We start from the raw sequence: 27,479 nt of genomic DNA on the forward strand, positions 1-27,479 counted from the left end.
AAGGTCAGTCGTTTTTGATATTTACCCTGCAATTTTCTTTGCCAAAATTATTTCATTCTGAAAGAATTAAATTATGGTACAGCTGTAAAGAAAAGCAGAATTATAATATTCTACACTATTTCTTTGTTTTAAAATCCAAATGGGCAATGACAGACAACACAGATGTACTTTAGGCTTTGAAGTGCAAATTCTCATATTTATGCTCCCAATATCACTATTTTAACTACTTATCTTGAGATAAGTACCATAATGGAATTGCTAAGTCCTTACAAATAAATATACACTATTTGATGTCCTATTGCCATGTCAACATGTTACTTACGAATTTCTAGATGAGAAAATAGTTAAGAGACTGACACTTTCATTCCTCGTAGTGCAAACCATGCATGTTAACTGAAATTTCCTATTTCCTGTGAGTTTTTAATGGCATTAGTATTCTATCATGATGGTCAACAGGGCAAGTAAAGTGAACAAGTTTCTTAAATTATCCTTCCAAAAGACAAATGGCAGTTTTTACTAAGTTTTTAAATACCTATATTTTAAATACTGAACCAGAAAGGAATCCTTGGGCTTTTCCAAAGGGAAGTAGGTCACTTCTCCAATGTATAGAAATGATGTAGAGTGCCCCTGTTCTCAAACCCAAAGGCAGAAAGAATAAACAATTCTTTTAAAGTGAAGAGTCCATATAGTAAGTCTATTTTTCAAATCTTCTTGTAAGAAAAGATGACATTCTGACAGTTCCCCCTCTGATCTCATTAATGGGCAGCTACTATCCTTCAGCTAAGAAGACTATTAAGCTATCCATTATACCTAAGTTGAAAAAACATCATATAAAATTTGACATCATAGCATTGAAAACATAAAAAGTTTGAGTTACTGCATATTGGAGCATTTCATTAATTTATTTACCTTTTACATATTGGTGTATTTTAAAGACCAGTATTTGTAAATAAGCAACATTTCAAATAAATCTACAGCTAGCCAACCTGGAAGATAATATCCCATTAAGAATGTTAAGATCAGTTTTTTTTACTAATCAAAATATAATATGAGTACCACTGACCTCAATTAAAGAAAATCAATATTATACAAAATGTAATGGAAGCTCCACAAAGTTGGCAAATAGAACCAAATTACAGTTTATTACCAGAATGAAAAACTCATTTAATATACTTTATCCCATGTTGAAAATCTTTTTACAAGACTAGATGTTTCTACCAAATAAATTTAAATCCTCCCCATACCACTACCACCTCAATCACAATAAGAAATAATCCCAAAGGGCAAAAGGTTAGCCTGAATACTACTTTTTCAGAAACACACACAAAGTTTCAAGCCACAAAGCTGACTTCTAAAAATCTTTGCCCGTATTATGGATAGATACTCTGGGTATGGCATAAGTGTGCATCTTTTTTAAGGAAGCTGTATATCAGCTCTGTTCCCAGTGAACAGTGAACTGTCTCAAATCCACGTCACAGAGGCTGGATCAATCTTGCAAACACAAGTCATTGCTGAAAAGAGGCCTTGAACTGAAACAGCCTGGAAAATGTATTAGATACTCATCCTAGCAGAGTGTGTGCCTTCCAAGCAGTTAAAATGTAATGTGGCAAAACTTATATGAAACACATCATTTAAAATAAAAATCCTGCCTTAACAGATGTAAAATCCCTGATACAAGGAAACAAATTACCTGGAGTTAGTGAAGGGAGAGATACTAACATATGAAGGAGATTTTGTTTTGCATTTTTCTCTAGTTATAGTTGGGTATATGTGTATGTGGGGGGTGAGGGGTCTTCCCACTCCTTGTTTATTACACTTTTTTATTAACCTCTGGAAGTGCCTTCTTTCTTCTTTCTTTTCTTGTGAAACGGAAGCCAGAAGGATAGCCAAGCTATCTTTGCCTAGGTGATATGAGGTCTTAGAGAAAAATGAGAATAGTATATATACTGCCCTTAGCAAGAAAACCATTTTCAAATGTGTGACTTGTCTTTATTATCTATCTTTGATTTCCATAAATACTACATAAATTGCTCCAAACATGCCATTATTAGACTCTCATGATGAGAGTAAACAAGAAAAGGTGGGAAAGCCAATATTTCCATTGAAACAACCATAATCATACAATTAACTCTGGTTTGTCTGAAATCTAGAAATATTCAAGAATAATGAGTATAATATCAATCAATGTGATACTCTAGTATGCCTTAATAATTAATAATACAACTCTATAAATTGAAATCTCTACCTTATAATCCAAGGCTGAGAGTTTTTCCAGTCTTTTGTTTGTATCAGGAGAACCCATCTTCTTGGTAAACTGAATAAAACATAGTTTGTTTTGTGCCAAAAATGATAAGATGATGAAACTGTCTGTGAGAAGAGCTAAAAAACAAATACAGATTTGATATCATAAAATACTAAATTAGAATAAAATAATAATGAATTGAGAAATGTTTTCACCAAAATATTACGAAAAGTTATTCTCATAAGATAAATAACAATTGAAATAACTAGTCTCCTAAATATCATTATTTTACAAGGATATTAAAGATATCAGAAACAATAATCATAAATTTAGTCATGCATGGATTTGATACTTTTTCCTTTTTTCCTAAGACCATTTTATGATACACTGATGTTTGGGGACAATAACCAAGTAAGCTACATTTGGAAGTAGAGCTAGAAAAGCATAAATTAAAGATTATTTATTAAAGATTATTTCATATCTGAATGTAAAGATTTACTTTTATTTGTACTTAGCCTTTAATCCTGTGTTTACATGATATAAAAACCACCTGAGAATAAATTCATTTTTTAGGGAATACAGATCAATGTTTTCCACCAATTTCATTTCATTCATTCATTCATTCATTCATTCATTTGTGAGTGCACATGCACACAAGCAGGGGGCGGGGAGAGGGAAGAGAGAGAAGCAGACTCCCCACTAAGCGGGGAGCCCAACACAGGGCTCCAACCCAAGACTCTGAGATCATGACCCAAGCAAAAGTCAGATGCTTAACTGACAAGTCATCCAGGCATCCCTGTATGTTTTATATTTTTAAATTTCTCATCAATGAACCTTCTTTCATCAATGAATACAAGCTGAATGAAATAAAGGGTATTACGCTCAATATGCACACATAAGTTAATATCTAGTAATGAAGATTAGCAAAAATATTTCTACAGCTTTATTTCTAATGCACACAAGTAGGTAGACAATTAAAATTCATGAGTTACATAAAGGGCTATTAATGTTATAAATATTATTGATAAAAACTTAGTATAATAGGAATTTGAGAAATGTTTTATATTGCTCCTACCATAAAGAAATTATTGTATGTTTCATATATTTTTCTTTACTTCCATACCCCTGGCTATGCAAGCAGCAACCAAGAGTATATCTACACAATTACAGGAGAATCTGGAGAACTGCCAAGAAATCACATTGTTATCATGGTCTCATGAGAGTGTATTATTTTGGGTATAAATAAAAGAAACAAGTAAAAAGAGATATCTCAAAGACATGAATAGTGTTGGAAATCTCCTTTTAATTCTTAGAGAGGAGCATCAACACGACAAAATCATCACAGCCACTATTTTATTTGCAGTGTGAATAGAGGGGTCAATTATTACACATATGAAAACGGAAACTCTTCCATAGGAAGCTTCCTTGACACCATGTTCCTGTAAGGAAGAAGAAATGGCATACTTACAATCCCACCCCCAGCTTATTATTGTCATGAATGTTGCTAATTATAGCCATCCTGCAAAGTGCTTTTCTGGAGGAGGATGAAATTGTGTCCAATTTATTCAGAGGTAGCTAGTGAGAGCACATGGCAGAGCACACAGGAAGGTTTCTGTATTCTCACCTCTGTCCACTAGATCACACTTTGTTTTGATTATTCAGTTAGGATAAAGAGAATTTTCAATCACTAATGATAATGCCACTTGTTTCTTAAACCTTTTTACCTTCAATAAAAGAATATGACCTTAAAAACCTCAGGAATCAGCACAGTATAGCAGAAAGAAAATGGGCTCTGCAGCTAGAACCTGGGTTACAATCTCAGTTGTGTTATTTTCAAGCTGTTCCCTTAGTATCTCATTTGCGGGCATGTTCCTTAGTGTCTTAGCTTCAATTTCTTTATTTATAAAATAGAAATAACTATAACATATAACGCTATTTTTGATTAAATAAGTAGGTTGACATGGATCTTAGAGCCTTTTAGGGCTCAATAAATGTCAGTATCCTACCTTTTTAATAACTGGTTTAAAATATTTTTTCATGTGTTTTTTTAAAGAGTTATTTATTTGAGGAAGGGAGAGAGTGCATACCCACATGTGCACGGGAGGGTGAGGGTGGGAGAGGGACAAAGGGAGAAGAAGAGAGAAATCCAAGCTAACTCTGACTCTGTGCCGAGCATGGAGCTCAACACAGGGCTTGACACCGGGCTTGATGTCTGACCTTGAACTCACAACCCAAGCTGAAACCTAGTTAGACATCCTACCAACTATACCACCCAGGTACCCCTTGATTATGTGCTTTGTAGCAATTATATACTGATTATGGTACACTTAAAAGGATCCAGCTTCATCTAATATATTTGGCATTGGTTTTTGATATTTAGAAATATTGCCTAAATTTTCTCAAAAGTTAGTATTCATAGATTTTGGTAACAAAGGATCTTCCTACTAGCAAATTACAGATTTTTTTTTTTATTGGTGCCTGTATTGACATGTTTGGGTCATTCATTCAAAATTCATTTGAAAGTGAAAAATATTTGAAATGTCAATAGGGGATTAATTTTGAAAGAACACACACAAAAACCCCACCCTGTTTTGAAAATATGTTCACATTTTTTAAATGAAAAAGTGAAAAATACTCAGAATATGAGCCCAGTGCTTGACACAATTTTGGTATTAAATATTAGTCAAAACCTGTATTGGTCCCAGAGGTTGTAACTATGCTATTATAAGCGATTACTTGTGTTTGCAAGTCCCCAGTGGTAATAATTAGTGTACCTGTTGACACACTATTTCTCCTGCCCCACTGTTTATGTAGGCAATTGATTTGCACTTGGGGGTAATTACCATCACTGATGGAGTCAGAGATGAGCTTCCCCACCAGGCTTCTGTCAATCACCACTTTCTCCAGCTGTGGCCCAGAGAGGCTTAAGGACACCAGCACACCTGAACCAAAGAGGAGCTAAAACCAGGTAAAGGGATCAGAGGGGGAGAGGAGATATACTGAGAATTAGAGTCTTTAAAAAAAAAGTCTCTCTTCAAATATATAAATTATAAAGATATATATACATAGGCATCTACACCATGAAATTATAAAGAGTTTTTCTTCATCAGAAACAATCACTGCCATTCTGAGTAAAAAGATACAGGTGACTAAATGATGCAACACAATAAATGCACTGAATAAAGCTTTGTGCAGAAACTGAATTTAGTCCATGATTATTAGTAGTCTAATCATCAAAACACTTAGAAAGCACCCATGTAGAAGTAACTGTTTTGCATTGCATTCAGAAATGTACTATGTTTTATTAAAGTATTTCGAAAGATTACTATTTATGTCAAATTAAGAGATTTCTGAAGGTTTGCTATACATCAAATATAAAAAGATGCTACATTAGACTATAAACAGTGAACGCTACAATTTATTTGGAATTTAAACCCCACTTCTACAAACAAAGATCTTGTCAGTTTAAAAATATTAAAATACATGTAAATCTAGGCAACTAAAGTAAAATGTCAAACTATAAAATTCATAAATAAATAATACATACCACAAACAATTTCTCAAAAAGAGATACATAGTAAAATAGCTGGGCTTTACCAATACCAGTGTTCATCCAACCACCCAAAAAAAGATGACTGGATATCACCATTATGATGTTATACTGCTCCTTTCCATTTGTGGCAACATAATTCATTCATCTCCAAATGTTTAAAACTTCTGAAAGGACTATGCATATGCGTATGCTTGTTATCTATGAGATTATGAAATATCAACATTGGAAGAAATTGTTTCACCTTCAAGGCAACAGACTCAAGGCAGATGAATCATGCAATAGCATATGGTATAAAAAGAAAAAAAAACAATTGTCAGTAAACTAATTATCAACATGCTAGCCAAACTCAAAGACAACTATGATTTTAAACAAAACAGGGGAATTCCCCACCTACCTAGGCATCATGTCCCAGCTAGACAGGATGATTCTGTGTCAAGACATATTTAGACATGTGTGAAGGATGAGCAGCAAGAGGGACCAGGTTAATATAAAGAAAGACTATTACTTCCCCACTGCACAACAGATTCCAGGCATATGAATAGGAAAAGAAACTGAAGCGTCCCACATGACTTAATAGATTGTCCATTTAATGTCAATGCCCCTAAAGGAGGCAGACGGCATGAAGATGTGATCATTTTTATTCATTTGGGAAACTAATAAGAACATTTGTTCCAAGAATTTCAAAATATTCACAAATTAATCCCTACTGAATTACATCCAGCCCTGCAATACACTTTGATGGCTAACACTGATATTTCCCTTTGGGGAATTCCCCCATAACATAGCACATGGTCTTTACTTCTAAATTCTCCCTTCTCAGGCAGGCAGTTTTAGGGTCATCTTTCATACCTAGTTCCCTCCTATGTCACAGCTTTTTTCTCCCGCCCCCATTTATTCAAAACATGTCTAAGATCTGTTCCTTTTCTATTTATTTTTATCTACTAAAACTTTACATCTATAATCTTGAGCATCTCTTTTCTTAATTATCCACTGACTACCAGCTCTTTATGGATACTGGCTAGGACACTTTTGTCTTTGTTTCTTCAATGTCTAAAACAATACCAGGCATACACTAGGTGCTAATGAAATGTTCGAAGAAAAAAAATCATAATTTAACTCATTATAGGATCAGATTATTCATGGTCAGATAGAAACTTAGTCTAATCTTCCACAAATGTGGAAGTTCCTTCTGCAGCATCCCTTCAAGCATCCCTCAAGTATTCAGTCCATGCTTGAATACATCCAGTGATTAGGAGTTCATTATCTTACTAATTGATTTAGAGATCATTCATTCATTTTTTTTTCATTCAACAAAAACTGAATGTTGATTATATGGCAAGCACTAAACTAAGTTTAATGGCTCAAAAGAGAATAAAATATTGTCCTCAAAATAGGTTAAAGGCAGGTTGAGAGAGGCAGAGATACAAGCAAATAAGTGTAATAAAGTGCTATTGCTGGTCCTATTATAGGAGTACATACTGGGGAGACTAGGGATATCGAATAGGGAGATGGTGACACTTGAGCTGAGGTAAAAATACTGCCTTCCAAGAACTTCCATAATAACCTGAATTTTTCAATAGCATATATTAAAATATTAAAAGATAGTGTTAAGCATGGACTCTGAAATCGGAATGAAATCAGCATTGGTTCTACCTCTTACTAGCTATGGGACCTTGTGGAGTTACTTAACTTCTCTGTAACTTCATTTCCTCATCCAAAAAGATAGAGTAACATCTACCTCATAGGATGAGCATTAAATAACTTTTTACAAACAGTATTTAGAATGCCTAGCACATAGTAAATGTTTGCAATTATTATTATTCGACCAATACTCATATGATGTGTATTCACTATACTATTTGCCATCTCTGAACACCTATTTTTGTCTTTCTAAAAATCTTGCGCCCAGACTGGACTCAATACTAAATAGGGTACACTAGACTCCAGGTTAGTTGTCACCAGTACTATCCTTTTGTCACCTTTCCCAATTGCTATGATTTCATAAGGATATTGTTTCCAAGATATGTGCAAGTTCCTCCAGAACTGCAGAATTTAATTTGTCCAAGTCCCAAATTTCTTGTTCCTTATTTTCTGCTCTTAGGCACCAGCATCATGAACTAACCCTCATCTCCTAATAGTAACTGCTGTTTCTATGTTTGAGCATTTGCTATCTCAGAAAGGTAATTCTAAAAGACCAGTCTTGTGGGATGGAGATATAAAGTGCAACCTGTGAGAGTAAGTAAAAGGTGGACTTAAGCTAGAAAGGATTCGAAGGGTAAGTGTCAAGGTACAGTAAGAAAGAAAGCATGCGTGCTGCAGTAGATACCACATGGAGATAGGAGCAATGATTTGGGAACTGTGAATCCTGCCCACTGAGTTTCAGCATTCCTTCAGAATCTTTGTTCAAAGGATACGTGCAGCCACTTATCCTTATATTCAATTCACTCATTCCACAAATATATATTTAGTATTTTGTAAAAGCCAGGCCCTATTCTAGGTACTGAAGACAATAGCAGTGAACATAACAAAGCCCTTGCCCTCCCTCACCTCAGGGAGCTTGCATTCTCATGTAGACACAAGCTACAGGTAAAGAATTTTGGTATAATGTCAGATGGCAATAAGAACTACAGAGAAAAATAAAGCACAGTAAGGATGGGGATTTTAGGAGAATGCTGTTTTTAGAATGACTAATAAAGAAAAAAGAAAAAAAAAGACCTCTCTAAGGAAATGACATTTGAGTACTATGATTTGAGTACTATGATTGAACAAATCATAGTATTATTTGGAGAAAGGGAATCGAGGCAGAGAACTGCAAATGCAAAAACTCTAAGGTCAGAATGTGCCTGGAATGACTGAAGAAAGCCAGGGCAAAGTAGCTAAGGGGAAATGAGTGACAGTGATATATATTCATAGAGGATGAAATCAAAGAGGTAGCTCTAGGGCCAGGTTAGGTTGATGAGAAATTACTGGATTTTAAGCAGCAGAGAATTATAATCTAATTTATGTTTTAAAGAGGGGTATGGGCAAAAGTAGAAGCTAGGAGACTATTAGGAGGCTATTGCAGTGGTCCAGGTGAGAGATGATGATGGCTTGGATAGAATGGCAATGCTAGAGGAAATGATATGTGGACAGATTTGAGACATATTTTAGAGGGAATCAACCAGGACCTGCAGAAGGATTGGATATGGCATACAAGAGAAAAACTCAAAAATATCTGGGCTGAGCAAATGGATTTAATGAGATAGGCAAGACTCAAAGAAATACATATTTAGGGGGGATCAAAAGTTTGGTTTTGAACATGTTAGTTTATCGTGTCTATGGACATATGAGTAGAGATATTGAGTAGACAATTAGAAATGAGTCTGAAGCTTAGGGTGATGTAAGGGCTGGAGATATATATTTAGGAGTCATCAAGAATATAAAGGTAGTGTTTAAAGTCATGGAACTGGATAAGTGGTCCTTAAAAAATGAGTTAGAGAGGTCATATGGTTAGGGCCACAATCCACTCTGACTCATATTCTCATAAGAGGAGGAAGAGAAAACAGAAGTTCGCTCTTTCTCCCTCTCTCTCTCCCTCCATGTCCACAAACAGAGGAAAGGCCATATAATGATATAGTAAGAAGACTGCTGTCTTTAAGCCAGGGTGAGGGGCCTTAACAGAATGCAACCCTGACAGCACACTGATCTTGGAATTCTACTCTCTAGAGCCATGAGGAAAAAAAAAATTTCACTCAATCAATCAATAAAAGTTGAAAGAGAAAGAGGCCCATGGTCTGAGGTTTGAAGCATTCCAATCTGTAAAGGTGTTAAAAGGTCACGTTAGCACCCTTATTGAGTTAGTCTGGGTACTCATTAGGATCAAGCTATGTGCATCATTATAGATCTCTAAATGTCTTGTGGCCTAGAGGTATCTCTGACACTAGATTTTGAAATAAGAAGATATAGATAAATTAATAAGCTAATTAACATTTTTATAAAACAACCTTTGGGAAAGCATAAAGTTTCCAAATACCGGTGCCAAAGATAGTCCTGGATATAGTAATGGAGATAACCAGAATCAGGAAAAATTTGTCTGAAGTTCAGGAAAAGAATATTCAGGTTCAGACAGGAAAGTGTTTCCACCTGTTTCCCCAAAAGGTTTGCTTTTAAACTCTCTAAAATAAAAATGGCCTACATAAGATTCGGCAGAACAAGAAGGAAAAGGGACACTAAGATATTGTCCTATCTTGGGACGCCCAGGTGGCTCAGTGGTTGGGCGTCTGCCTTTGGCTCAGGGCGTGATCCAGGGGTCCCAGGATCAAGTCCTGCATCTGGCTTCCTGCATGGAGCCTGCTTCTTCTCCCTCTGCTTGTGTTTCTGCCTCTTTCTCTCTGTGTCTCTCATTAATAAATAATTAAAATCTTTAAAAAAAAAAGATATTGTTCTATCTTACTGCAAGGAATTGGAGAATTCTGACAGGTCAGAAAATGAAAAAGACGAAAGAAGTAAAGGAAAGCCACTACAGAGCAGATCTGAGCTTGAAAATAGATCCACAGGAACAATCAATGGAAGGCCCATGAGATTTCCCAAAATTGTTCCAATTTTAACGTTGTTCTTTGTGCAGAACATGACTAGGGCAAAATAAGAATGAAAACTTCTTTTCTCAGATGGCCTCGTAGACAGGAAGTATATTTCTTATTATTTCTGCTTTGTACATGTTTCTTTCCATTGCCTTTATCATCTCTCCTTCTCATTTTCTCCAATAAGCTCATACCAAAGAGGCTTTCTCTTTTAAAAAGTGACAAATGATTCCCACAATCTTCAGATGGCCCTTCGAGTGATTTCTCCTAACCTTAGTTTCAGTATTTAATTGGAGGTGAAATGGCACTGGGAAAAGAAAAAGAAAATTATATCAGATGATACTATTAATCCAAACAAAACATAAACAACCACAAGAACCTGAGTTTCATTTCATTCACTAGGTCAAAAGACGTGAGTGCCTCCCATATAATGCAACTATATGAGGGGATACAATGGTGAATAAGGAAGACACATGTTAGTAGAGTATATAAAGAATACAGGAGAAGACCTCATTTCAGAGAGACATGGAGGTTTGGTTATGATTAATAGTTGCTTCCTAGAAGAGAGAGTTTAATACCCACAGAGAAGAGTGGGTCTCACACTTGGTCTCAAGTATTCAAGAAGAACTGGTGCAATAATTGTGGATGAGGTGTTTTATAATAGTGATCAAAAACAATCCCACTGACTTCAATATTCTCATTGGTTAAGAAAACTCTCCCCAAATCCATGTGATTATTATCACATCTGAGGAAAAAAATGATAAGTAAAGGTATACAAGGTCAGTACTAAAAATCATTAGCAGTACCCAAAATCATTAGCAGATAGGTGGGAGACAGCAGGACCTAAACACTACAATTTAGAGAGGCAATAAAGTATTAGGGCCACTGGAGTGAATTCCAGGGCTGAAGCAAATATTTAAGGTATTATAGAGCCACTCTCATGGAGGTCCAGTGAATTTACATCACAATGGTACACAACACCTCACTCAATTCTGTCCCCAATCCAATCCATGGGATTAATTCTGGAGAAACTGAGAGCTATAGATAGTCAAACAATTTTACATTGTGGAAATCTTTAACGAAGAGTAGTGTCACTGATCATTTTAGTAGATAACCTGCTAAAAGAAAGATAACATGTCTTCTGTAATTTATTCCTTCTTTCAGCAAACATTTGAGTATAGAAGGAAATCATGCCTGACTAATCCATTAAAGTAGAGAAACAAAAGTGAATGCAGTTAAGACAAGGAAGAAAAAAATTTAATGGACTCTCCAGAGGGAACTGATTTAAGGACAAGAAACAAAAGGACAAGAAATAAATAGGCATTTTTCTGGATGGAGAAGTGTTAACAATGGGGTTTCCCAAAGATTTGTATGGTGTTACTCAATATATGGAATAGATACATGCCTAGAAATTTGCCCTGCTAGGTCTATTTCAATATAAGAAATCTCATTTTCTCACTTACTATGAGTAATGCTACTTTTTATTCCCTAATGTAATTTTCAAGCCACCTCTTTTATGTTTATGTATATTACATAAAGTGATGATTCCTAGAAAATATTTATAATCATGGTGAAATTCACACACACAAAACAAGTCAAAAATAAATGTCAGTAGTTTTATTTTATTTTTTAAAGATTTTATTTATTTATTAATGAGAGACACAGAGAGAGAGAGGCAGAGACACAGGCAGAGGGAGAAGCAGGCTCCATGCAGGGAGCCCAATGTGGGACTCGATCCCAGGACTCCAGGATCATGCCCTGGGCCGAAGGCAGGTGTCAAACCGCTGAGCTACCCAGGGATTCCCCTATTTGTCAGTAGTTTTAAAGATCAAAAGAGATAAAAGCAGTGGTGAAAAGTGAACAGGAAATCATATCAGATAGCACAGCACTTTTGTACAAAATTTTATAATTTACAGAGGACTTTTATATGCATTATAATGTCTGTAAAATGCTAGTACAACTCTGATACCTAATAAGTATAAAAGTTAAAAAAATAATAGTAACAAGTTTAAGCTTCATACTTACTAACAATCAGGAGGGTAAAGCAACTAACCAAAGGTCTCATAATTATTATTTTTTTTTAAAGTCTCATAATTAGTGGGAAAGTAGACCAAGACATAGGACAGATCCGATGTTCTTTCTCACACCACTGAAAACTAACATCCTTAACTCTAATTTCTCCATTTACCTCCATGTTATATCCCATCCAGTTTTCCTCTCTGTAGCTCTTTCTTCACTCTAAACCACTCTTCCTCTAAACCAGTGGGTCTCAACTGAGGCTGATTTTGGCCACCAGGGGACATCTGGCAATGTCTGGAGACACTGAGGATCATAAGCTCCATATATGAGTCACTTCCACAGAGGCTCACCTGAGGAGAGGGTTCCTAAATGAGCTGCTGTGGAGGTGAACGTGTTTTTCCTATCTTCATCAAGCAGATTTGGGGGATCATCAAATTCTAATCAACATTTTCAATACATAAAGAAAGGGTAATGACTGAGGACCTGGTCAGGTATCTTAAATGGAGTGGTGAGCAGTGCACAGTTCAGATCAGGAGCCTGGAGGAAGTCTGTTCTGTATGTTTCTAGATGTTCAGGGCAATAAGTGATGACTAATGCCAGTTGTCAAGACAGAAAGAGCTCCAGGGCAAGTCAGAGAGCTACTGTAGCTTGATAGAAATATCCTGTAAGAACACCTCCTTGCCTTTGTTCTAATTTTCAGCTCACCAATCAACATTCTTATCTATAGTCTCTTGAGTAATTCAGCTATCAGGTGGGAATGCCCCCAAGCAAATGAACAAAATCTATGATGCCAGATATATCTGACACTATAAATTAATAAATTGCCATGCTAGTTAATAAATCAGCTGCTTCTGAGTTTGGTTTTTGTGAATGTTGTTAGTAGAAGGAAACAAATGGAGATACAATAAAAGATAAGTTTAATCAGAAGTTTTCTGCCCAAGTCTACGATACATTGTTGAAGTTGGAGGGGGAGGTGCAGAATTTCCAAAAGCTGCAGGCCTGCATGAATAGCATCATCTCATTTTTTAAGGAAAAAAAGTAGTGTGATATGTGTATTATATACATATGAATGCAGAAATTATCTGTATAAATACAAGAAAATGTCAGAAAAAATATGCCCAAAACCATTGATGCCAGGTATCTCAAAGAGGTGAAATTAGGAGCAAGAGGCATGAATTTTTACTTTTAGCCTCATAGAGTTTTCAAAAATTGGGATTATGGATGGTTTTTTTAACTTCTTATATGTCTTCGGTGTTTTTCTATAAAGCTGTTTAAAAACAAAGAAGCAGCTCTTAAAATATCTAGTCACAAATACATCTCTTATTTTATGGTCTTACAGAGATGCCTTTATGCCACAAAATGCATTTCTAGGAAGTCAGAATTTAAATCATACTGAAAATGAACTACAATAGTGGCTCCTTACTAAAAGGATCAAATAGAAAACTGGAGTCCCTCTCCTCTGCAATTTCACTTACTTAAAAAAAAAAACAACATTCTCTTTTTCTCTTATACTGCCTTAATATTATTAGATTGTTCATCCATGTCCAACTTCCTTACTTATTATAAAGAGTATTACTCAAAACATGGTAAATCCAAATTATGGATTATTATGCACCTACTAAAAATAAGGAAGTAGATATAGATATTGAAAGGTATGTTATACACTGTTAAGTGAAGCAAGTTACAGAACAATATGTACAGAGTAATTCTACTTACTTTTTTTTTTAAGGTTTTATTTATTTATTTATGAAAGACACAGAGAGAGAGAGGCAGAGATACAACACAGGCAGAGTTCGGAGAAGCAGGCTCCATGCAGGGAGCCCGATGTGGGACTTGACCCCAGGACTCCAGGATCACGCCCTGGGCCAAAGGCAGGCGCTAAACCACTGAACCACCCAGGAGTCCCTCCACTTACTTTAAAAACAAATGTATATGCATACATAAACACAGAAGAATGTTTGAAAATGCATTGAGGAAGGACATAAATCAAACTGCTGAAAGTGGTTATCATGGAGAGGGGAATGAACTTGGGGTTGGGGGGTACTTTTACTTTTTACTATATACCTGTTTTTATTGTCTGCCAGTTTACAGTGATAAGGAGTCTTTTTAATTATTTTAAATTTTTTATTCTTTATTTGTTTATTTTAAACAGGCTCCACACTCAGCATGAGGCTTGAACTCACAACCCTGAGATCAAGAGTCACATGTTCTGCCAAATGAGCCAGACAGGTGCCCCTAATTATTTTTTATTTTAAAATATTAAAACTGGGAATAAAGATCATCACTGCATCTTTTTTCATTTCCCTTAGTTTGAATTTACCATTTTTAATTGCTCACCTTCACCCAACAGATTTCAAACCCACCAGTATTCTCCTGATTTTCTTTAATTTATCTAAAATCTACCATCTTAATAAAACATTTTGTCTATTCTCTTTGACTAGGAATAGCAGTTGCCCCTGAAACATTCTGCTTCTTCTCTGTAATAAAATGCTAATATAGTTCAAATCTAAAAGGGTATTTCCCAAGGCAGAGTCTGTGAAATATTAATCTTTGAAGATGTTCCAGAAAAGTAAGCTTGGAAATTTTGCATAAACATCACTTCTTAAAGACTGACAAGAGCACTTCCTGAGTTAATTTAAACACACACATACACACACACACCCTTAACATGCAGTCAGAGAAAGAGAGAGAGAATCTTAAGCAGACTCCACGCCCAGCATGGAGCCCAACCTGGAGTTCAATCTCACCACCCTGAGATCATGACCTGAGCCAAAATCAAGAGTCCAGCACACTTAACCAACTGAGCCACCCAGGTGCCCCAATTTTTAAAAGAGAGTATAGTAGGGGATAAAGTTAAAAAAGTAAATAGATTGGGAGGAGTTCAATCTAGCCTTTAAGAGTAGTATGATGCTACAATTTTTAACATTCAATTTACTGGGGGCGCTTGGGTGGCTCAGTCAATTGGGCATCTGCTTTCAGCTCAGGTTCTGATCTCCTGGGATCGAGCCCCACGTGGAGCTTCTCGTTCACAGGGAGCCTGCTTCTCCTTCTCCCTCTGTTGCTCCTCCTACATGTTCTCTCCCTCATGCATTCTCTCTCTCTCTCAAATAAACAAAATCTTTGAAAAGAAATAAAATTCAATTTACTGATTTAATTTTTAGAATGGATAATATATTCATGTACTTCTTTTTTTTTTTTTTAAAGATTTTATTTATTTATTCATGAAAGAGAGAGAGAGAGAGGCAGAGGGAGAAGCAGGCTCCATGCAGGGAGCCCAGTGTAGGACTCGATCCCTGATTTTCAGGATCACGGCCTAAGCCAAAGGCAGGCGCCAAACCACTGAGCCACCCAAGGATCCCCTATTCATGTACTTCTAAAAGAAAACAACAAATTATATGGAGGTAACAGTTAAAAGTCTTGTTCCTAGGGCACTGTTGGTGGTTCAGATGGTTAAGAGCCCAACTTTTGATTTCAGCTCAGGTCATGATCTCAGTGTTATGAGATTGAGCCCCATGTCACACTCTGTGCTCAGTGAGGAGTCTGCTTGAGATTCTCTCACTCCTTCCTCTATGCCCCCTCCACATTCTCTCTGTCAAATAAATAAATCTTTAAATAAATATTTTTTATTTATTTGAGAGATAGAGTATGAGTGAGACAGAGAACACAAGCGGGGTGAGGGACAGAGGTAGCAGCAGACTCCCTGCTGAGCAGGGAGCCCAACGTGGGGCTCAATCCCAGGACTCCAGGATTATTAGCTGAAGCAGACGCCCAACAGAGTAAACCACCCAGGCGCTCTATGAATAAATCTTAAAAAAAAAAAAAAAAAAAAAAAGTCTTGTTCTATTTCCTGTATCCCTCCCACCCATGCTCCCTTACCCCTGCCCTGGTTAATCAGTTTTCAGTTTCCTATCTATTCTCCAGAGTTATAGGAGGGTTTTAAGCAGAAGAGTGACCAGTTTGCCTCTAAAAAATCATTTTGGCGACAGTGTGGAAGATAAACTGATGAGGAACAAACATTAGGAAGTGTTTAAGTAGCCTAGAAGAGAGATGAAGTGAGGTGGCTTTGACTAAAGTTATGAGCAAAGGGATGGAAGGCCTCCAGCAGATGTGAGAGAGATTTAGGAGATAAAATCAGTAGGAATAAGAGTTTAGTTAGATGTGTGTGTGGTGGAGGGAGTTAGGTAAAGAAGAAGATAATCTCTAAGATAAACAGGTGACTTCCACATTTCTGGTTTCTATAAGTGGATGGAAGGCAGAGCCATTCACTGAGACTGGAATGGCAAAAGAGGAATAGGTAAGGTGCTCTGAGCTCCATTTTAAAGATACTATGTTTACGAGTGCCTGGCTGGGGGGAATCCCTGGGAGGCTCAGCGGTTTAACGGTTTAACGCCTACCTTCGGCCCAGGGTGTGATCCTCAAGTCCACATCAGGCTCCCTGCATGGAGCCTGCTTCTCCCTCTGCTGTGTCTCTAAATAAATAAAATCTTAAAAAAAATAAAATAAAATAAAAAAAGGAGTGCCTGGCTGGTTCAGTTGGTAGAGCATGTGAACTCTTGATCTCAGTGTTGTGAGTTGAAGCCCCACATGGGGAATAAAGTTTACTTTTAAAAAATTAAAAAATTAATACACACACACACACACACACACACACACACACACTGTGTTTGAAATATCTTTGAGGTACCCAAGGGGAGACACCAAGTAGGCAGCTAGATTTATGGATTTGGAGCAAAGGGGAAAGGTCTGAGCTCTATAAATCAGCCACTAAAGCTATAGATATAAATCTGATAATTCAGTAGTTCAGAGGAAAGAGGAGAAGGCTTAGAATTGGGCATGGAGGAACTCCAACACTCAAGGACACAGGAAAGGAGTATAGGCCTGAAAAGAAGACCAAGAATGCCAGAAAGGTAGAAAGAAAATTGGAAAAACTAAGTGTAAGGAGAATTAACAGAAAAAAGCACTTCAAGAAAAAGGGAGTGGTGGGACACAAGGATGGCTCAGTCAGTTAACCAACCAACTTGTGATTTTTTGGCTCAGGTCATGATTTCAGGGTCATGATCTCAGGGTTGTGAGACTAAGCCCTGCATCAGGGGTTTAAGATTCTCTCTTCCTCTCCCTCTTCCCCTCTGTCTCTCTCTAAAACAAAACAAAAAACAAGGGAGTAGTCAATAGTGTTAAATCCTTCTTTATATTTAAGATGATGCTCTAAAAAAAAAAAAAGTCTATTGCATTTAGTTTTTTGCAAACTTGTGGCAACTGTTTCATCATAATAATCAGGACAAAAGCACAAGTGGAGCTGGCTGAATGCTGAGTGAGCAATAAGGAAAAGGAGATGACAAATAGACAATTCTTTTGAGAAATTTGCTTTTGAAGGAAAGGGATAAGACCTGGTAGTGCTAGTGATGATTAAGACTTGTGGTTATTTGTTTAAAAAGAGAAGAGTTGCACTTATTTAAAAGCTAATTGGAAATCTCAGGGATCCCAAATAGCCAAAACAATTTTTAAAAAGAATAAAGTTAGAGGACTCACATTACCTGATTTCAAAACATATTATAAAGCCACAGTAATCTAAATAGTGTGATTCTGCCATAGAGACAGACCTATAGACCATGGAACAGAACAGAGAGCAAAGAAATAAACCCTCACAAACATGGTCAAAGTGATCTTCAACAAGACAGCTGAGACCATTCAAGGGGAAGGGATAGTCAGTTTAACAAATGGTGTGGGAATAACTGGATATCCACATGCAAAAAGAACAAAGGTGGACTCTTACACTATAAACAAAAATACCAAAATGGATTAAAGATCTACACTTAGACACAAAAGTATAAAATTCCTAGAAGAAACCACAGGGAAACAGCTTCATGACATTGGATTTGACAAAGATTTCTTGAATATAATACCAAAAGCAAAGACAACAAAAGCAAAAATAGGCAAATGGAACTACATCAAACTTTAAGATTTTAGTGTATCAAACAACATAATCAAAAGAGTAAAAAGGCAATCCACACAATGGGAGAAAATATTTGCAAATCATACATCTGATAAGGGGTTAACATCCAGAAGAAATTTTTTTAAAGTCCTATAAATCAATAACAAAAAATCTGATAACCCTTAAAAAAAAAAAAAAAAGCAAAACACTTGAATAGGCATTTCTCCAAAGATATGGCCAACAAAGCAAAGGAAATGATGTTCAACATCATTCATCATTAGAGAAATGCAAATCAAAACCACAATGAGATATCACCTCGGACCCATTAGGATAGCCACTATAAAACAAACAAACAAACAAAAATAAATAAATAAATAAAACAAGTGCTAGTGAGGATGTAGAGAAATTGAAACCCTGTATACCATGGCTAGGATTGTAAAATGGTACAATTACTATGGAAGACAGTATGGGGTTTCCACAAAAAACTAAAAATAGAACAATCATCTGATTCAACAATCCAACTTTGGTCACATATCCAAAAGGAGTGAAAGCAAGATCTTAAGAGAGATATTTTTACCCCATGTTCATAGCAGCATTATTCACAGTATTCAGGAGAAGGAAGCTACCCAAATGTCCAACAATGGACAAATAGATAAACAAAATGTGGTCTTAAAAAGGAAGGAATTCCTGTCACATGCCACAACATAGAGGAACCATGAGGATATTATGCTGAGTAAAAAAAGCCAGTCACTGAAAGACAAATACTGCATGATTCTACTTATATGAGGTATCTAAAATCATCAAACTCACAGAGGCAGAGTAGAATGGTGGTTGCCAGAGGCTGAGAGGAGGGGTAAAGGGGATTTGTTGTTTAAGGGATATTAGAGTTTCTCAGGGTGAAAAAGTTTTCAAGATTTGTTTCACAACAGTATGAATATATTTAATATTAATGAGCTATATACTTAAAAATGGTTAAGATGGCAAATTTTATGTTATGTTTTAACACAATAAAAATATTTTTTAATTAAAAAAAATGAAGTTGATTCGAAATATCCAGTTGACAGTAAGTTAAAACATAGGTCTGTGCCAGAAACTAAACACTCTCTATATATGTTAACTTACTTACTTCTTATAATAAGCATAAGTTTTTATCTTCACTTTATAGTTAAATAACCTCTGGCACAGAGAGGTGAAGTAGCTTCCCAAGGTCACACAGTTAGTAAAGCCAGTATTTGATACCAGGAAGAATAAAGCAGTTTGTGCTTTCCACTATTATGCTACACATAAAAGAAATGACAATCATGTGGAATGCTGAGAAGGCCAGAGGGCGTGGGATCCAAAGTCTAGGCCAAGGGCTCCCAAACTTTCTCAGTTCACGGCACCCTACAAGTCTCAGGAATCTTACGGTGCACCTAGGCCAAATGTAACTGCAGTTCCATTGAATAAATAGATCCCAACAGCTTAATAAGTATGAATGTCCCAACAACTTAGTAGCCATTTGAAAACATAATAACAGACATTGAAAAAAAATAATTCCAAATAACTACAATTACTTACCAATAGGATGTGTGAACTAATGGAAGTTGGGCCCTATACAACTTCTCAAACCTTGAAATCAGATTGGACACCCTCCTACTTGCTCCTGTTCTTTGTATCTACTTTTTATCACAGCAAATCCTGAAAAGCCAGCTTCATAGAGCTATGACATCCTTAAAAGAAATATAGTGTAAGCTCATGTTGAAACCCTATATTACCTACAGCTACTCGTTTGTGTGGTATCTGACAGAAATCTTGTGTTTTTCTTGAAATTTTTAAATATCCTGCAGGACTCCTGTGAATTCACTGCAGTCCCCAGGATGCCTAACTGCAGAGTTTGAGAGCTGTAGATCTAGGTCAAAGTCATAGAAGCAGAGAGACTGGGCCTCAGGCAGGAGTAGGGTCTGTTATGGCAGAAGGATGCATACAGATATAAGGAGTTTTACTTATTTAGCATGCGGTGGCAACTGCGATCTCACAATTCAACCTAGGCTTCTACTTAGACCAAGGAGACAACCAAATGACAGGTATTTCACTGTGAAGAGCTACTGTGAATATTTTATATATAACACCATTTTATAAGCAGCATAGATATAACTACTTTTCATTTCATAATCATTTAAGTAGTATATCTACTTAATATGAATATACAGTTGTTAGGTTCTCAAATCCAACCTTAGATGCCTGGTTTATAAATGAACTTTTAAACTAATTGGTATATTCCGATTTGTACATCCAATATAAAGTTCTAAATTTGAAACATTTTAGGCATTTGTATAAAATCCCAGTATAAGTATAAATGTAATGCATTAAATGTCTTCTCATTTGTTAGTTACGGTAGTAAAACTACTTTCCCTTTAAAAAGTTGATAAATGTTTGGTATTTCTACATTTCTATTTTGTTAAATATGAAAATCAACGAGACAGATTATTCAGATTTTGAACTCATTTATCTTTATATATATTTACTATTAACTACAACTGAATATATGAGGGAAATTCATAGTCCTGAACTAGCTCCCATTGGAGCAAAATACCTTGAGGCTTCCAAAACATTATTAGACATGAATGCCAAGGGCGGAGGCAGGGAAATTACAAGTTTCTTTAAAGAAATGCTTTAAAATGAAAAAAATTAATAAAAGAAGAAAGAATCACTTATGAAAAGAACAGGAAGGAAATGTTAATTGATGATACAAAGATGCATTATTATAAGATTGAAAATTTTCTGTGTCATAACCATGTTCCAAAACTGGGTTCACATCTTACTGTATTTTTAAGAATAAATATTTACTGTATCAGTGAATTGTCATAGATCATCAAACTTTGGATTGAGGTAATCAAGATACAATGTAAATTTTCTGTTTTTCCTGGAAAAGAATTAAATTTTTGCCTAAAAAAAAAAGAGTACTTATTAAGGCATGATATTAAATTGGCTGGCTGAACATTAAGATTACTCAGGCACAATGTTGTATATGTGCAAATATAGAGATACATGTTCTGATTTTTAATGTAAATCTTTGTGGGTATAATGGTCACGGACATGCAGCACTCAGAGCTCCTTCAGGAGGAATGGAGGCTGGGAACGGTGTCATAGGTGACTGACAAAAGCTACACTTTCTCTGGTGGCCACCAGCCAATATCTGAGCATGGTTGTGTGCTAGCTCAACAGGGGGCTCCTCTAATGAGCAACTTTGGCTCAGGGACTCCCCATTTAGCCTGGCTGAAACTTTCCTAGCACCATTCTGCAGCCCGAGGCCCCTTCGGCCCAATCTTCTTTCATTGCTTCTCCCTTCACAGAGTTCAGACCAGCATCTCAGTCAAAAGGCCCTTCCCACCTACTTTACTCCCTTCCCCCTTCATCTTTCACATCCCCCCCCATAATCTCCTGCATTCCTAGTACATCTTCTATTTAACCTTTATTTATTTTTTTAAGTGATATCCATAAAGAGATCATGCCCAGCATGAGGCTTAAACTCGTGACCCCAAGATCAAGAATCACACGCTCTATTGACTGGAGCCAGCCAGGCACTCCCCAGTATAGCAGCTTGACATCTGCTTCTTAGAAGCACTCTGGGCATGTTTAAAAAAGATTTCAGTTAAAGGAATACAGGTATAAATTGTTAAAATATTGAAGAATACCTAGAATTAAAACAACTGTTCACTGTTAATCCTGCCACAACCTCTCATCTCACTTGCAAATGAGACCATTTTTAACTCTTACGGTAGCACCTTCTGGTTCTATGCCCACATTTCTAAGCATGTTTTGTCACTTAGGATTGCATTCAGGTGCATGTAACAGAAACAAACAAACAAAAAAAGGAAATAATTACTTACTAGAACGGGTTTGGTTTTCTTCACAGAACCAGAAATCTGCAGTTAGGCAGTCCATGACAGATAAGACAGGTCCATGATATCACCAGGTACCAGGCACCTACTTTCTATTCCCTCCCTCTTATTAAGTGGCTTCCTGTGAACATTACTCAGTAATTAATTCTCCCTTTTCCATGCATCAGTTATTCCTCTCTCTATTGGATCATTCCCATTAGCATACCAACAAAAATAGATGTTATTTTTCCTATCTAAAAAAGAAGTAAAAACTTTTGACTCCACTTCTCCTTCAAGCTCCTGACCTATTTCTCCATTTTCTTTTGTAACATAACCCCTTCTTATGCTGTTAATTCCTAATTTCTCTACTCCCACTTTCTCTTAAATATATTCTGACCAGGTTCCTGTCCACACCATCTACTGAAATTGCTTTTACCAAGTCACTGATGATCTCCGTGCTATTCCATCCAATGGCCCATCTCAGGCATCTTGCTACTGGCTTCTTATGTTAACAGTAATACTTCACTTTCTTCTTGAAACCTGGTTTCCAGGATAAACACTACCTCCAGTGTGCTCTGGCTATTCTTTAGTCTTCTTGCTCTATCTCTCCCTTTCTCTATCTCCAATCCCCAAATGCCGGAGGATTCCAGGACTCAGCGCTTTAGCTTCCTCTAGTTCTGTATCTACACTCACTCCCTTGGTGATCTTCATCAATCTCTTGGCTTTAATATCCTCTGTGTGGCTGCCTCCCAAATTTATCTCTCCAGTCCAGACTTTTCTCTCAACTATTTGACTTCTCCACTTGAATATCTAATGGCCTTTCAAACACTGATGTCCAAAAATGTCACTTCTAAAAAAAAAAAGTCACTTCTGAGTCTTCCCCATTTCAGTAAATGGCAATTCCATTCTTATAGCTGTACAGAAATTTTTTCTGTCTACCACATTTGATTCATCAGCAAATTCTGATGGCTCAAAACTCAAAATATACCCCAAATCTGGACACTTCGCACTGCTCAACCACTACCATCCAGTCAAGGCCACCATTATTCACCTGGACCATAACAACAACCCTCCAACCCATCTCCCTGATCTCATCTTCGTTCTCTTCAATTTGTTCCTATCATAATACTCAATTGAAAAGTGAACTAGAACAAGTTACTCCTCTGCTCAAAACTTTTCAAGGGTCTTCCACGTCGCTTGGAATAAAAGCCAAGTCCTATCAAAGGCCTAGAAAGTCCTATATAACTAGTGTCTACTTTCCTCTCTGATTTCAATTCCTGCTACTCTTCTTGCTCATTCCACTCTAGTCACATTGACTCTTTCCTGTTCTTCAAACGTGTCAGGCATACTCCCATCTCAGGCCTTTTGTATCTGCTATTCCCTCTACTTGGAACCCTCTCCTCAAGATATCTTCCATTGCTAACTCCTTCATGTCTTAATCACGTGATATTTCAGTAAAGCCTTTACTGGTCAGGCCCATCATGTACCCCCCCTCCACACACACACATAACTCCCTATCTTTCCTGCTTTTCTTTTCTTTTTTTTTTTTTAAGATTTTATTTATTTATTCATGGAAGACACCGAGAGAGAGAGAGAGAGAGAGAGAGAGAGAGAGAGAGAGGCAGAGACACAGGCAGAGGGAGAAGCAGGCTTCTTGCAAGGAGCCTGATACGGGACTCGATCCTGTGTCTCCAGAATCACATCCTGGGCTGAAGGCGGTGCTAAACCGCTGAGCCACCCAGGCTGCCCCCTTGCTTTGCTTTTCTTTAACGGTTTTCATTTTCTTACATACTCTAAATTTCACTTATCAACATTTTCAAGGATATCTCCCAATTGAAATGTAAACCACAGGAGAACAGGAATATTGGTCATTTTTGTCTATTTTGTTCACGGGTATCCCCAGCATTGAGAATACTATCTGGCATATAGTAGACATGAAATATACATATGCCTCGAGTGAAAAAATGGTCAAAGGCAGGCCTCTGCCCCTCAGGCGTATCTCAGATCCAGACTAGAGGAAAGCAAAAAGCAGAAACTAAAAAGGCACATCCAGGTGAGTCTGGTTCCTTTAATAAGCTTTCTTGTAAGTCCTACCAGTGACTTGTGGCCAGAGCTACTTCATTTGGCCACCTCTAGCTTCATAAGGGAACAGGGTAACTGGTCACATTGCCACTGGGAACGTCAGGGTCTGTTCATAAAGAAAAATGGATATTGAGCAAGCAACTAGCAATGTCTTCCATATGTTATTTCTTTATTACTTATTGATTTTCTATTATCATGAATCAATATTTTTCTTATATCATTTATCTTATATTATTTTTTTAAGTTCTACTATATCAGATATTAGATTTATCAGTTCCTTTCCTTCCCTTCCTCCAACATTCCTAGCAGAACCTTCTGTCTCTTGCCCCGATTTGGACTAGTTGCTCTCTACGCCTAAGGCATAGTTATCATCCTAAGATTTCTCTTCACTTCTTTCTTATGTAAGAGCTTCCATTTTCTGAATCCTAAAAAATCTTGTTTCTTGGTTTATTCTATTGCTTTAGGGTAGCACATCTTCCAATAACTTCCTGAGAAAAGTGCCTGACAGGTAAATTTTTTTGAGAGCTAACAAGTCTGAAAATGTCCTTGCTTGAGTAACAATTTAGAATTCTACATATAGAATTCTAGGCTAAAAATCACTTCCCTTCAGAATTGTGAAGGGATCACTGTCTTCTCTTTGTTTTGCTATTGGGAAGTCTGACTCCCATTCCTCTGTATGTGTCTTATTTTCTTTTCTACTCTGAAAGCTTTTTGGATCTTCTATCTTTTGGTTTTCTAAAATTCACAAGACAAGCCTTTGTATTGATCTTTTTTCAGTCATGTTTTCTTTTTTTTTCCACACTAGAAAACAAGTACCCTCCAGTTCTGGGAATTTTTCTTTTATTATTTTTTTGTTTCTCCCTCTTGTTTCCTATTACTTTTTAGATATTAACCCTCTGACCTAATACTCTAATTTCTTTATCTCCTATTGCCTATTGTTTACTAATATGTCCTTTTGTCATTCTGTTCTGCAATACAGGGATATTTCAACTTTCTCTTTCAATTCTTCTATTAATTTTTCTATTTATGCTGTCATGCTTTTAATTCCCAAGAGCCCCTGCCCTTTTCCCAAGTATTCCATTTTTTAAAATAGTTTCTTAGTCTTGTTTCAAAGATGCAACATTTGCTCTTACATCTCTATGGGAATTAATTTTAAATCCCTGAATTTAATTCTGTTTATTGCACTGTTCCTGATTCTTTATCTTTAGTTTTTTAAACTCACACACAGATCTTGGATTTACAGATGGAGAATTTCTTCAAAAGTATCATAACCTCTAGCTTTCTGGTTATATTTTAAAGTATGTTTCTTTAAAATTTGATTGGAAAAAATAAAAAATAAATAAAATTTTAAAAATTAATTGGAAGCTTGTTATGGTAGACTTATTAACTCATAGCTCCACTATAAGGATATTGGTTAGCACATCTACCCTTTCAAAGGAAACTACCAAATATCAGTATCTATCGCCTTTGCTCTGGGTCAACAGGTGGGGGAGGGGTATGATCTATTTTTTTTTAGAGAAGGATCTCTTGGGCAGCCCGGGTGGCAGAGGTTTAGCACTGCCTTCAGCCCAGGGTGTGATCCTGGAGACCCAGAATCGAGTCCCACATCAGATTCCCTGCATGGAGCCTGTTTTTTTTTTCTCTCTCTCTCTCTCTTTCTTTCTCTCTCTCTCTCTCTCTCTCTCTCTCTCATGAATAAATAAATAAAATCTTAAAAAAAAAAAAAAAAAGAGAAGGATCCCTTAAACAGGTTATACAGAGCCATATACCTCATGCCAGAGAGGGGAAAGCTGGGGAAAAGCTCACCATTCCAGATACAGACTCTCACTTATTCCCCTTATTCTCAGTCTAGCCACCTCCCTTCTACTGTGTTTTGTGTTTAGGATCATCAAGTCCAGAAACCCTCTGGGTTGGTGTTTTCAGAAAATAATTATCCTATTTCATTTGTTCTTTATACAAACTGCCTCTAGTTTTCCTGTTTTATCCTACATCTTATGCCAGACTAATCTCTATGCCTTCTATCTAAACTCTTACTATCTTTTCACTAAACTTTACTATCTTTTTACTTGGTATTCTACAACTTAGTACTCATTAGTGTCTTAGTGATTTTGTGTATCTATATTCCTTGACTAGGTTATACTAGGGACTCAGCCCACATTTTACACTTCCTTAGTGCATCCCATAATGGTGGCACTCAATAAATACAGTGTGATAAGTTTTATAGAAGTAATATGCTGTTTCTAATAGTTGTAACTTAAGGTCATGGTTTGTTAATTATGATTTTATGAGAAAAGCAAACTGATTTCCAAACTGATTTCCAATTTGATGAAAGGAAAGATCAGGTAATGATGTATCAATTCTACAACTGAGGAAAGTATGATAAACTGAGTTCCATAAACTCACAATTTATCTGTAACAGGCTTAGAAAAAAAATTTATATTTTTACATAGCATGTCAAGTAATTCATTACAAGAACTAAAAAAGAAAACTATCTCTTCTTGACATTAAAAAAAAAAAGATTTATTTATTTTAGAAAGAGAAAGCATGAGCAGCGGGAGGGGCAGAGGAAGAGGGAGTGAGAGAATCCTCCGACTTCTCACTGAGTACAGAGCCGGATGCAGGGCTTAATCTCAGGACCCTAAAATCACAACCTGAGCAGAAACCAACAGTCAGCCACTTAATCAACTGTGCCACCCAGGCATTCCACTGGCATTTTAAAATTGTACCTGGAAATGTGGAACTGTTATAGAAAGAAACAGGGGTACAGCTAACATTATCATATACTTTTGTGGTTGACTGTACATATACGATTCAGATTATTTAATCTAAAATCAACAAAAAATAAATAAATAAATAAATAAATAAATAAAATCAACATATGTAAAAAAATATAAATAAATAAAAAAATAAAATAAAATAAATAAATAAATAAAAATAAAATCAACATATGTGAGGTTACATCTATTTTAATAACACTGCTTTTAAATAATTATGCAATAACCTGTAAAATGAATGTGACTTAAAGCACAATAAATTAAGGAATTTAAAAATTCCACCATGGTGGTATACAATTTAATAGTCTCCTAATGCTGAAACTATTATTCCTCTTGTAAAATATTTATAAAATGAGTAGTTTGTAAAAAGGTTTAACAAATTCAAAGTGGAAATTATTAAATACTTTCTTAAAATAATTTTAGGAGAACAAAAAAATATGTGATAGCTACTTTAACTA

At 36.2% G+C, this 27,479-nt stretch overlaps 1 protein-coding gene across 15 annotated transcripts in view; it reads right to left on the minus strand.

Moving 5' to 3' along the window:
* The window catches only part of WDPCP (WD repeat containing planar cell polarity effector), a 424,783-nt gene that overhangs the window by 276,270 nt on the left and 121,034 nt on the right, over positions 1-27,479 (minus strand). For all 15 annotated transcript variants that reach the window (XR_005366139.1, XM_038551410.1, XM_038551407.1 and 12 more), the window contains 2 exons: positions 5,086-5,200; positions 2,246-2,379 (listed from right to left, as the gene is read on the minus strand). Coding sequence is in view for 14 of the 15 variants with exons in the window: in XM_038551410.1 (XP_038407338.1) it covers positions 2,246-2,379; positions 5,086-5,200 (249 nt within the window). In the remaining variant the exon portion in view is untranslated. The remainder of the gene's footprint in view (positions 1-2,245; positions 2,380-5,085; positions 5,201-27,479) is intronic.

The sequence above is a fragment of the Canis lupus genome, chromosome 10 (genome assembly GCF_011100685.1).
Source record: "Canis lupus familiaris isolate Mischka breed German Shepherd chromosome 10, alternate assembly UU_Cfam_GSD_1.0, whole genome shotgun sequence".
Classification (NCBI taxonomy): Eukaryota; Metazoa; Chordata; class Mammalia; order Carnivora; family Canidae; genus Canis; species Canis lupus.